Source organism: Plasmodium brasilianum, chromosome 13, assembly GCF_023973825.1.
Source record: "Plasmodium brasilianum strain Bolivian I chromosome 13, whole genome shotgun sequence".
NCBI classification, from domain to species: domain Eukaryota; phylum Apicomplexa; class Aconoidasida; order Haemosporida; family Plasmodiidae; genus Plasmodium; species Plasmodium brasilianum.
The window spans coordinates 1,756,062-1,770,303 of record NC_090126.1 but is presented as its reverse complement, the minus strand read 5'-3'; the positions used below and the strand labels follow the sequence as shown (position 1 = coordinate 1,770,303).

General features: G+C 28.3%; 1 protein-coding gene across 1 annotated transcript; it reads right to left on the bottom strand.

Annotated features, from left to right (window-relative positions):
• Nucleotides 1-17: 17 nt before the first annotated feature.
• Nucleotides 18-13,808, bottom strand: MKS88_005041 (uncharacterized protein; the record flags this gene model as incomplete). The annotated part of the gene is made up of 1 exon (XM_067218267.1): nucleotides 18-13,808. One exon carries the CDS (start codon nucleotides 13,806-13,808, stop codon nucleotides 18-20), a length of 13,791 nt encoding a protein of 4,596 aa, XP_067071417.1.
• Between the last annotated feature and the right edge of the window lie 434 nt (nucleotides 13,809-14,242).

The following is a 14,242-nucleotide window of genomic DNA, read 5'->3' as shown; positions in this document are numbered from 1 at the left end:
AAATAGTTTACACGAAACTAACAATTATTTGGCTGCTGTGAATTGTTATTATTATTTTTATGATTTATTTTATAGTGGGAATTCTGGGTCATAAAAGATGTTCCGTTATTAGGTAGAATGTATGGAGGGATATTATTACAAATATCTCTAGGTTGTGATGGGTTTAATAAAATATTATTTTCATTTACGCTATTATCAACATTTCTCATGTCTTTTACATCAATTTCGTTTAAAGGTAGACCTTGCTGAAATGAATCGTACGAAATAAATTGGTCTTGGTTATTAGATTTATTTTGGTTATTTGACATTTTTCTATTTATCATATGTAGTGCATTTTCATTCAAATTGGTATTAACGTTTCCAGCCATATTTGCGCTAAAACTTCCAGTCATATTTCCACTCATATATCCAGCCATATTTCCGCTCATATTACTATTTAAAATTTCTTTAGAAATAAGTTCATCTTGGTTTCCTATTTGTTGCAAATGATGTATATTAGAAACTTGAGAATTTGAAGGTATGGCAAATTGCCTCTGTTTAATCTTTTTTTTATTTTCTTCATTTAATATAATATTCTGTTTCACATTATACATTTGTTGCATTTTTTGAGGAGATAAAGGGATATTTTGTTGCATTTGTTCCATATGCTTTTTCAATTCCTGTTGCTGAAACTGCAGTTTTTGCATCTGAATTTGTTGTAACTGCTGTGAATGTAATTGCTGTGAATGTAATTGCTGCGGATGCAACTGCTGCGGATGCAACTGCTGTGAATTTAACTGCTGCGGATTTAACTGCTGCGGATTTAACTGCTGCGCATTTAACTGTTGTGGATGTAACTGCTGTGGATGTAACTGCTGTGGATGTAACTGCTGTGGATGTAACTGCTGTGGATGTAGCTGCTGTGGATGTAGCTGCTGCTGATTCAGCTGTTTCAATTTCTGCGTTCTTAGCGGGGATTGTTCTTGTTGAGTATGCATGTCTTGTGTTGTTTGATGTACTTGTAACTGATGCTGAGGACTCATATTTTGTGGGTGCAGTTGCTGTGAATGCAGTTGTTGCAACTGTTTTTGTATTTGCTCTTGTTGAATTTTTTGCAACATTTTTTGCTGTCGTATTTGATCATTATGCATTTGATTTTCTGGTGTACACTGATTATATATTTCCTGATATGGTGAATGGGAGCTTGGTTGATTTTCCTTGTCATTATAAGCCTTTTGAAATAATTCTTGCTGTAATTTTTGTTGCAATAATTGTTGATGATAATGTTGTTGCTGTTGTTGTTGATAATGTTGTTGTTGTTGTTGTTGCTGCTGCTGCTGTTGTTGTTGTTGCTGTTGTTGTTGTTGTTGTTGTTGTTGTTGCTGCTGCTGCTGCAAAATTAATTTCTGTTGAATCATATCTTGCGGAGAAAAAACATTTTTCTGCGGTACCTTCTGTATTATATTCTTGGTTAGGCTACTCTTTAAACCCATATTTACCATATTAGAATTATTTACATTATTATCATTAAAAGATGACTTTACATTTTTTCCTTTTAAGGTTGGTGAATGAAATGGGGATATACCCATATTCTTATTGGCATTCTGCACTGAACTAGTAGGTTGATTAAAAAATGGTGCACTTAAATTTGGTTGGTTTAGGTTCGGTTGGTTCATATTAGAATGGTTGATGTTCGACTGATTCATATTAGAATGGTTGGCGTACGGCTGGTTGGTGCTAAATTGGTTTATGTTCGGCTGGTTTATATTTGACTGATTCAAACAGCTTTGCTCCATAATAGCTTTACTTACATTTTGTGGATTCACGTTTGCAGGAATGTTATTCTTTGAGTTCACATTAAACTGATTCAACACTTGAAGAATAAAATTCATTTGATTGACGTACGAATTTGAATTTCCCGGTTTTCTGTTTTGCAAATTTTCATTATTATGTTTCATGTTTTGATTATTTGTATTATTAATATTATTTGTATTATTTGTATTATTAATATTGTTAATATTGTTTATATTAACATTCTGCTGATTTATTCCTTGTAAGTTATTTCCTTGTGTGTTAAAGGGTATTTGGTTATTTGAATCTCTTTCGTAAGCACTGTAAATATAATTATTTTTTTGATCATTAATATGCACATGTGATTGCTGTAATGAGTTGGATAAAACTGATGGCATATTTGAATAGACATTATTATCAACATAACTGCTTTTACTAATATTAATGTTGTTGTTACTACAACTGCTATTGTTGTTACTACTACTACTGTTATTGTTATTGTTACTATTAATGTTACTATTGTTGTTACTATTAATGTTACTATTGCTGTTACTATTAATGTTGCTACTGCTATTAATACTAAGTGCATAATTTTGCTGTACTTTGTTACTGTCCGGAGTAATAGCATCCACATCACTTGGCTGCTTCGTCTGAAGCATGTTTTGGAATAGGTTTGATTTGTCTGAAGCGTTTTTTAATATAGACAATATGCTTCTCTTTTCATCGTTCATATCGTTTTTTCCACTGTTCTGATTGGTACATTTCATCTTTTTAATGAATGGATCATCAGGTGATGACGCGTTCTCTAATTTATTATCTATGTTTGTGCTGTTCATATTTACAAGATTTGAAATGGGGTGAGTAGGATAATGTAAAACCTTTTTAGAATTATTTGAGGATTGCACATGTTGACTTTGTAATCCATTGGAGGGAATACAATTATTATTCACATTTGCATAATTTGGTTGATTATAATTTTGCAGCATATTTGATCTATTTTCATTATTAATCGAATTAAAGTTTTGCATATTACTGCTAATATATTTTGGTACTCCATAATTATAATTAGGAACGTTTTTGTTCATTACATCCATAAAACTCTTTTGTTCGTTATTTATTATATCTGGATTATTCATTATATGTTGATCATGATAAATCCTTAATTGGTTATCGCTCTCTTGCATTACTTGCGAATTAAGGGAATTGGACAACAGATAGTTTTTATCTGATGCAGGTTTTACCATGAGTAGCTCATCATTCATTTTGTGCATTGATGTTAAGATTGTTGAACCTGCTGCTCCTGTAACTCCTGATGATGGTGATGATGATAACGATACTACTGAAATTACTGATGGCACTGACGCTTCTGATGCTGCACATACTTCTGATTCCTTTACTTGATTTTCCATACACATAGAATACATTTTCTTTTCGACAATTAAATTATTATTATTGAACGAATATGGTATTTTTTTTGTTGTATTATTCAATAATATTTCCATCTGTCTTGAATTAGAGTTATTTAATGCGTTACTTGCAGCCATTTGCTTCGTAGCTAATTCTGCACTTTCGTACAATATCGATTTGTTACAAAGCACTTGGTTGTTACTAGCATTTATAGGAATGTGCTTACTGTTCTGTGAAAAAGCATGTATTGGGGTAATGGTTTTACCATCTTCGTTACCTTGCCTCGAAAAAATGTACACATTATTATTACAGTTACTGATGTTGTTATTACCGTTACTGTCGTTATTGTTGATGAAAGTACTTGAAGGTAGGTTACCCGACGGCTTAGTTGCATTCACATTAAACATGGTATCTGTCCTACTAATAAATTGAGAATCTCCCGACATTTGCACCTGTTGCTGTAATATTGCCGAAGCATTTGAATGTATACTTTCTGTGTTAGATAAACATTTATGCAAATTTCGAGGCGACTGGTTCATATTACAGTAGTCTTGAATGTTTTTAATTGGGGTTCCATATTGATTTATTATATTTTTGTTTATATTTTCACTTGATGAATTTTTACTCGAAGTACTATTATATATATTACCTAACAACTTCTGTTTTTTATTTGGGAAATTTGACTTACCATTATTTACAAATTGGTGATCATTTGAAACACTGATGGGATTCTGACCATTTAATGTATCATTATTATTAGTGCAACTGTTACTGCTACTGTTATTGCGATTGTTACTACTACCGTTACTCTTAATGTTTATACTACTATGATCATAATTGTAATTATTTTTGCTGCTGCTATTATGCGCATTTACCATTTTCTCGTCTACTAGTGGATTGTTTTTTTGTATACGTGCGTCTCCTTGAGAACATGGCCCTTGTTGAATAAGAGATATATTATTAATTGTGTTATTTTTATTCATCATCATTTGAGCTTTCGCTTGTGCTTTACTTGACAAATAAGCTTTGCCATTCTGTACATAATTTAATATACTATTGTTCTTCAATTTATCTTGTGAAAAATTAGATACACTTATTGATGTTTTATATTTCGTTGTTTTATTTGCTTTCTGTGTGTTTCTAATTGGTAGTGATTTCTGTCTACTACTAAGTAGCAGTTCTGTTTTCGTGTTTTTTTTTAAATGTTTATCAAAATTGAACGATTCATTTATACTTCCCTTATAAGATTTAATTAGTGACATAGATGATCTCTTTGACTTTGCTGATGTCTTCTTTGTTTTCTGAGTTTCCTCTTTAATTCTGGACAAATTCGTGCTGTTATTCTTACTCCTATTACTACCGCTATTATTACTATTGCATTTATTATTAATATCACTACTATTATTATTAATGCTACTATTATTAATATTATTAATATTACTGATATTATTGATATTATTGATATTATTACTAATATTGTCACTTTTACCATTAATTTGGCTGTTAAGATTATTGCTCTGATTGAGAGATGAATCTATATATTTTTCAAATTTATGTTCTTCTTCATTTAACTTATATGGTGTAAGACCATTATTAGACACATGTGCAGTGGTTCCTTGATCAACTGTATTTTCCGATTCAATTCTAAAAACATTACATTCTTTTTCTAAAAATTCTTCACTCTTTTTGGCTTGCTCCGCACAGACAGATAAATTGGCTTTATCATCATTATTATTGTTACCACTGCTGCTACCATTGATATTACCATTAACGTTACAATTATCATTAATAATATGGTTACTGACCTCACTGCAGACGTTATTGTTATTCTTATTGCTTAAGTCATTGCTAATGTCCTTATGTCCATCTTTGTTCATGGAGTTTCCTGTTAAATCGGTGAAATTGACATCACATAAGACTACCTTAGTATTATCATTGTTCTTACTACTTTTGTTAGGTACATCGCTGTTACTATTATCGTTAACACTAGTGTTAACACTATTGTCGGGTTTACTAATATGCCATATTTCACTTATCTCCTTATTACTTGTATGTTGTGTGGAAATCTTGCCATACACTTCATCTTCCACTTTCTTCATTTCTCTATAAATGCTCATCGGTAAATCCTTCTGGTCAGGAGGAGTGGGTCCCTCAATCTCTTTCTTATCAATAATTTTATCACGAGATACACTTTTATCCCTGTTTTCGTCTATTGTTATGTCACAATTATGTAAATTTTCCTTATATAATGATTCTTCCTTTTGCTCTACAACCATATCTGTATATATATTTTCCGTTTTAAATATATCATCGTTTTCATTAAAATTATCATTGATGCATTGTGTATACGCTTCTAAACGTGTATCTAAAAGTTGTTTATCAACTACTTTGTTATTTGTAGCAGTTAGTAAAGAATTATCCATAGGAAAATTTTTTAATTTATCTAAAATATAATCAGCTAATAAAATTTGCGATATTAAATTTTTACATTCAAATCGTTTTCTCATATTTTTAATATTATTTTTCTTTTTGTCATCAACATAAGGAACATAGTTCAATATCTGTTGTGCAAATTCATTTACAGTATTATATGATTCATTTGGTGAATATATAAAAAAATCATTATGATTATAAAATCTGTTATAGGATATACTATTTATTTTCTCTACATTTTTCTTTTTTCTTTTTTTATCATATTCAATTATTTTTTTAATAAATTTAACAAATTCTTTATCTATTTTTTCTGTACATATGTCATTGACGTATTCATTATTCGGTAATTTATAATTAAGTTCACCATTTAGTGCGTCTAACAAACTATTATAATATCCTACAATAGGCTTTATTTTATTTAAAAAATTCTGAATGATCTTATAAAAATTTTTGTTTTTTACAATATATTTATTTTTTAGTAATGATATAAATTCATTAACATTTCTTTTATCTTTGCATATAGAACACAGCCACCTTTTTAAACTATTCCAACCGTTTAACTTATCATTTTGTAAATTTTTTTCATTCTTCTCTTTATCCTTTATCATTTCACCTGATACAACGTTTGAATTGCAAGATAAGTGCAACGTACCTAAGTCATCCTTACTATTCGCTTCGTCAAACAATGCACAATCGTGTTTACCCCTTATTCTTGTTCCACCTTTCCTTTCCACTGCTTCCACCCCTCCAACCGCTTCTACTACTTTTTTTTCTTTTATTTCTAAATTATATTCTGTGTACGTATTCCCTACCTTATTTTCACTTCCACCGTATTGCCCTTTCATATTTTCATCCGTATTATTTGCTTGGTTTTCTTGCAATTGCTGCTTTTCCTTTCCTTTTTGAAGATAATTCATACGATCCTCTTGTTCCTCTTGCATCTCTTTTTCTGATGAGTCACTTTTGTCTTCCCTTTCACCATCACATACTGCCCCTTCTACATTCTCTCGCAGTTTCATTCGCTCATCCTCTCTATATTGCTTATAACCCTCATTTGTCTTATCATTTTCTACTCCTCTTTGCATATCACTACTTCCGCTTTCATCTTTCATATGCGCATTAACTCCAATTACCATTTTCCCTCTTTCCTTTGCACTTTTAAACCCTTCTTTAAAGCATTCAGATTTTATACATGTCAAATCATTTAATTTTAATGTTAATTTTTCTATGTCACTATAACTAAAAAAGCTATCTTTTCCACAATCCAAATCTCCTTCTGAAGATTCGTTAGTATTTTCGGAAAAATCCGGAAATAAATTATTAACATAACTTTCATTTTTATATAAATTTATAAGTACATTACTATTTTTATGCAAATATGGATCATTCAATTCTTCCTTCATTTCATTCACTGCGTTAATACTACTATTCCGTTCGTTGTAACTGCTACTATTTTTATTATTCATACTCGACATAAAATTTATTGTATTGTTTCCTTCTAATAAGTCGTTATATAACGCACCTAACAACTCTCTTCTTTTCTTTTGATCTGGTAGAACATCATTATTGTCCCTACTTTTCTCCCTTATGTTAGATACATCATCTCCCTGTTTTCGTTGCTTCAGTGCTCTTATTTTTTCATTCTCTTTTTCATATTGCTCAACTTGTTCATCAACTGTAAAATTATCAGAATTCCTAACTGATTCACTATTACAACTTCTTTCCCTTATCTTATACCCCTCAATTTTTTCATTCATGTATTTATTAAAAGAGTCTAATAATATAGTGGTGCTTGTTGACGAAAATATGGGTAGAAATTTTAATTTTTTCAATGGTTTTTTACGCATTTTTTTGTTACTTAAGTAGTGCTCAGCATGCATATTTAATGATTTCATATTCTCATATGAAATTCCTTTTATGATGGATAAAAATTTATCCTTACACTCATTTGCGCTTCTGTTTATTTCATAAATGTGATTTAATTTATTATAAGATGCTAATGCTAATGATATAATATCCCAATTTATAAGATATATATAATTACCAAAATTACCATAATAATGATAATTATGATAATTATCATAATTATCATTATTAACATAATTAATATTTTTAAATGTGTCACCGACAATCATTTTGATTTTTTCCTCAAAATTTTTATTCTCGAAAATTTCAATACCATTATCTATTTCGTTATTATCAGGGGTAAACACAACTGAGTTGTTCACACTGTTCATCTCAATACTCCTATGTTCTTCCATTTCAACATATATTCCTTCATTAACATTGATTTTCTCGTTTCTCATGCCATTACATTTATGTAAATGATTTCTGTGCTCATCTTCATCCACCTTTCGTTCATCCAATATACTACTCATTGATATTATATTATTACCCGTTGAATTGTCACTTGGTAAATTTTTTTCAATTTTTTTTTCCTCTTCTGAGCAGATCATTGTAATGAAGTTCTTATTGTCAATGTTTTTCTTTTTTACCACTTCAACCACATTTTGCGCTTCCTCCATTTCCCCCCCCTTTTTGACTTCTTCAATATTTATGTACTTCATATATGTCTTGGTCAAAATGAGAAGAAAAATAATTTCGTCCATGGCCCACTCTTCCCTCTTTTCGTTCCACTCCTTCAAATTCTCTTCAACGTGCTCCTCAACAAAAAGAGTATTCTCCTTTGACAGTTGTACATCATCTTTTTGTGTAATTTTATTTACATAACCATTTTCCTTCTCTTCTTGTTTATAGGGCATAACCTGCTTTTCTTCTTCTACGCAATTTATTTCCTGTTGTGAAATAATTTCTTCTTCTACATTCATTAAAATACGTTCATTTGCTGATACTTTTTCATATTCCTCAATAATTTCTATATCCTTTTCGTTTTCTACTTTGTTCAATTTACGCCTGGGTGTTCTTTTCTTTGCTGATGTTATATCTGGAAAGTCTTTTTTGCGTTTTTTTTTTTCTTTTTTCATTTGCTTTTTTAATATATGCGGAGAATTTTTTATATAAAATAAATATAAAAAAAAAGTGAATTCATCGTATTCTGATAAATTCATTAAAGGCAAACGAATATCATTATAAAAATCATCAATATATCCAAATTCGAAAGGATATATTTGCCCTCCATACAATTCCATATGGTTCATAAAAAAGTTTACATTCTTTTGTTTTATTTCGTTAACATATTCATTTATATTTTTTTCCCCTCCTAATACATACGTTTCTTTGTTTATTATATTATCAACAGAGGAATAAGGTATCACAATTAACTCTTTAACATTTCCATTGTTTAAAGGAGGAAGTCTCAAAACGTTATTGTCTGAATGTTTCATATTTTCATAATAATCCATATAATTCTTGCTATTATGGAAGCTATAGTTATTTCTTAGATTATCATTATCCCTATTATCATTAACATCAACTTGGTATATTTTTTGATATTTGTTTTCATATTGTTTGTATTCTTTATATACCTCCTCGTCAAATTCATCCGCTTCGCTCTTGATTTCCTTATCTACTATTTTTAGTTTAAGTAGTTGACCTTCCTTCGTTTGTTCTCCTCTGTGCCCTTCTTTTGGTTCGATGTCTTCCTCTTCCTCTTCTTCTTCTTCTTCTTCTTCCTCTTCTTCATCCTTCTGTTCTTTCAGTTCTTCACGCCCTTCCATCTGTTCTTGTTCTTCTTGTTCCTCTTCGTCATCCTGTTCACCTTGTGCTTCTTCTACTTCCCCTTGTTCATACTCACCAGCAGCATTATACTCTTTTTTTTCCTTTTTCTTTTTCTTGCTATGCTTTGGGTGATAACATTCTTGTTTCATATCATTATCTCTTATCATCAAATTCGAACGGTTTCCTGTTAGGGTTAAATAATCATTCCCTTCATTTGGGTGCTCTACTTCACTATCATTTAAAATGTGATCATTTTGATAAAAAATATTTTCATTAACTTCAATGAGAGAAATACTCATAAAAAGTAAACAATAAATAAACAAGTGATTACTTATATGTAGATAGTTATTCCAATCTGCGTAGTAATAATTATATTCTTCATTGTAATGAAGAGTATTTTGTTTCATATGTTCATCAATGTTAAAATTTTCGGAACTCTTAAACCCTCTTTTATTAATACTATATTCATGTTTATATAGTAGTTCCTTATTTACATTTTCCTCAATATTCATAAAACGCTGTTCATAATTTTCAAAGGCAGCTATGAATTTTTCATCCAAAGCATGTACGTAATTATTACCACTATTTCCACCACTGCAATTACTACTATCATTATTATAGTCACCATTAGCACTTTCATTAATATCACTCATATCATTACCATTATTACTATCGTTATTCTTCCGAATGTTCAAAGAATCTCCATTCGTATCAATGTTTGTACTATTTGGTGAATTGTACATACTACCACTTTTGTTATTCCTATTTGTAGTAAGATTAAGATCGTTACAACTCTGATCATCTTTCTTCTTATTCATAAAATTAAATGTGAGCATGTTGCAAGCAATGTCGAATATACTACTTGGGTTAGAATCTTTAGAAAGCGTATCAGAATTACGCTTGGAGTTTTCTCCTGTTTGGTCCGTTTGGTACTTTTTTCCCCTTCTGTCCGATGCATCGCTATTCGTTAAAAATTGATTTACATTTGTGGTGCACTGCTTATTTAACGAGATATTATTCCTATCAACTTGAAAATTATTTTCTTCTATTTGTAAATTTTTTTTAATTGATTTAAAGAAATCTTTCTTTAAAACATGCTTGTTTTTAATTTTATGATCTAGATCTATTGGAACTAAATCAGGTCTAATTTCATTTAATATAAAAAACCAAAACATTTTAATATCATTTGATATTTGAGACGATATAAAATATTTATCTTTTTTTTTCCTTTCTTCAAAATGATTATTCATCAGGTAACTAAATCTTTTGGAAACATTTCTTTTCCATCTTTTTTCTTCATAATAATCTATACTCATCCATACCATTTCTTTCAACATAAAATTATTATGTGTTTGAAAATTATGAAGTGGCTCTTGCTGTTTGTATGTTCTTCCATTTTTTATAATTTTGTATGCATTTTCTGCAATAAGAAGATTCAATGAGTATTTATCATTTTTTTCTTGATAACAATTTTTTTTCCCTATCTTTTTTTCTTTTTTTCTTTTACTCGTTTCCTTTTTTTCAGTTATTAATAGGGAAGAATTATTATTAACTGAAGGAATATCTTCTTTTCCTAAAATTACTTGGCTTATATCACCATTTGGGTTTTCCCCTTTACCTTTGTTTTCTGTGCTCTTACTTTTTTCGTTTTTCTTTTTTTTATCCACTAAGTTGATGTTTTCATTTGAGCGTTTATTTTGATGTGCACTTTCGTTTTTATTTTGATGTTCATTATCCTGTTTATTTTGAAGCCCATATTCGTTTTTATTTTCCTTCACATTATTGTCATTTTCATTGTTGTTGTTATTGTTACTATTTTTTTTGCTGCTGTTATTAGCATCTTCGTTGTTTTTTTCATCCATTTCATCTCTGTTTTTCTTCTTCTTATTATTCTCCTCATCACCCTCTTCATTGTCATCATCCCCATTATTACTATTCTTACCGTTATCCCCTTTGCACTGGTTACTACCTCCCCTGTAGTTACTGCCACTTGCATTGTTACTGTTGGCATTGGTATTACCATTGCTATTTGTATTGCTACTGCTATTGTTGTTCGTACCCTTGCTGTTATTGCTACCGCTGTCTCTGTTACTACTGTTGTTGCTATCTCTTATGTTGTTACCATTGTTATCTTCATTGCTGCAATTGCTATGATCAATACGGTTGCTATGATTACTACAACTGCTACGATTGCTGTGATTACTACGATTGCTATGGTAGCTACAGTTGTTACAATTAATACGACTACTGCGATTGCTACATTTACTAGAGTATGTTTTCTCAAAGAAAATGTTCATGGGATTCTTAACATCACTTCCACATTTCCGCCACCCCAATTTAAGGTGTAGCACCTTCATGTGTTTATATTTCAAAAGAATATTTTTAAAACAGTTTAACACAAAAATATAAAGACTATTTTTTTTCCTCATTAAATTCTTAAAGTATGCATAATTAAAACAATCTTCTGATAATGGGGAGAGTTTCTTTATTTTTCTTAAGTTCCTCTCAATGTTCGTAATCCTGTTCAAACGTTTTTTTTTTTTTTTCTTTCTTCTATATTTTCCATCCTTTCTTAATTTATTATGAACACTTTTTAAATTCATATTCATATGAAAACTCATTATCATATTTACATTCATTATTTTACAATATTTTAAATTAATTTCCAAATTTTCGTTTTGGCTTTTCCTTAAATTGTGCACATTTTCACCCATTTCCAGTTCTTCCCTTTCTGCTGCGGATGATATATATGTTTTTTCATTAACTTTTTTTACATTTAACTCAATATTATAAATAAATAACAACTCAAAAATACACATAGAATTTCTCCTTGTTTTTATAATTGAACAGGAGTAATTTTTTTGTGATTTTTGAAAATATTGTTTATTCAAAAGGACATAGTAAATTAAGTAATTAAATTTATATATTAACAATATAACGGAAAAAAGTAAATTATTAATCAGAAATATAAAAAAGAAATTTATAAAATATTCTTTTAATATATTTATAATTGTACCATATTTTATTACAATATAAAATTCCTTACTACGTAACGAATTATAACACAAATTTCTTATCATCTTTAATTCCTTTTTTTTTTTCATATTATATTTTAACGCCCTATTTATTATAAATTTTATGTAGTATATAACAATATTAACTTTAATTAACTTTTGAATAATTATTACTTTAAAAATATTAAAACATATTATTAACGTTGATTCATTTACATTATGAAGTTCCTTTGTAAGAATTATTGAATATGTGTTTTTATTAAAATCTTTTATAATTTTCATTAAAAAAAAATTCAGTGGTTTCTTAATTATCTCTTCTATTTTGTCAATAAAAACATTTTCCCTTACTCTCACTTCTGATAAAGTATTTTTATGTGAAATATTACACGTATTGCATAAACCACTATCATCTGCTTCATTAACATCATACATTCTATAACAAAGAAGATGATAATAGTTAACTTCTTGCACGTCTATATTTATTAAATTTTTAATTATATTACTAAAACATATTCTACTGTAATTAATTATATTTCTTCTCTTAAAATAATTATGCGCATTTTTACAATATATTATTACATTATATACATTTTTTTTAAATGTGCCTTTTACAGCTTTTCTGTAATTCCATTTTCTGCGTACATGAAAAGATGTTAGTTGAATTTCTTTATTTTTAATTTTTACGCAAACATATGTTACTTTTCCAATGTAACTAGGACGATTATTACTATAGCATGTATTGCAGTTAGTCATATTCTCATGACTATTATTCAAAAGACTATTATTATTACTATTATAATTTTTGCGGCACATACTACATCGGAATGTTTTCTTACTCTTTGTAATTTCATCCTTTATTATTAAGGAAAAAAAAGATTTCCCCTTGAAACAAAAAAATATATCAATATTAAATTTACTTAAAACACAATAAATACAGCTATTTCTTTTAAATAGCTTTACAGACTTATTATTATCAATATCGTAGTAGTACATGTAACAATTTTTTGCTACTTTATTTGAATTGATAATTGATAATATTTTTTTGTCTTTTTCTTCTCCTTTCTTTATTTCTACATATATATTTTTACCTTTTCTACTTACTTTATTTAAAATATAATATTTATATTTCTTGAATACATAACCAGAACAATTACATAATAACAAAAACCATAACTTTTTAAAATTATATATATAACATATATAAATAGAAATGTATATTTTAATTAAAAATAAAATTATATCGTATATCATTTGAAAATAAGCTAAAAGTATCAATATGATTCCTTTTTTATATTTTCTGTAATTAATTAAATTAAAGAAAAAAATATTACATTTGCGGTTGCGCTTAGTGTGTGTTTTTTTATGAATAATTTGTTTTTTAACAAAATAGTTTAAAACAGCCATTTTAACATCTTTAAATGGATGAATATCATACTTTAAAACTTTTTTGTGGTCATTACTCCTATAATACCTATATACTTTAATAACATTTTTATTAGAATTCATTTTGTCTTGAGAAATACTAATTTTGCCTGGTTAATTTTATGTTCTATCTTTTCTAATGAATACATCCGAAAAAATTTTTTAACTTCGAGTGTTTCTTATATTTATTTGGTTAAACATTTTATTTTTTTTAATTTCTTGAAATATGTTATAATCCTTTCTTTGCATATTCCTTGTTATGTTTTTTAATTACTTCTTTTATTTCCGAACATAATTTTTATATACTTTTAAAGTTGGAGAAGCTTCTATTTTTTAAAGAATTATTTTCATGTATAAATATATATATATGTATTAGTACATGTTTATGTAAACGTACATTGTATACGTATATATGTATATCACATGTATATATATATATGAATGTATATATCTTGTAATTGTTTTATTATAGTAAAAATTAAAGAAAAAAATTTATATTCTTGATCGTCACTTCATTT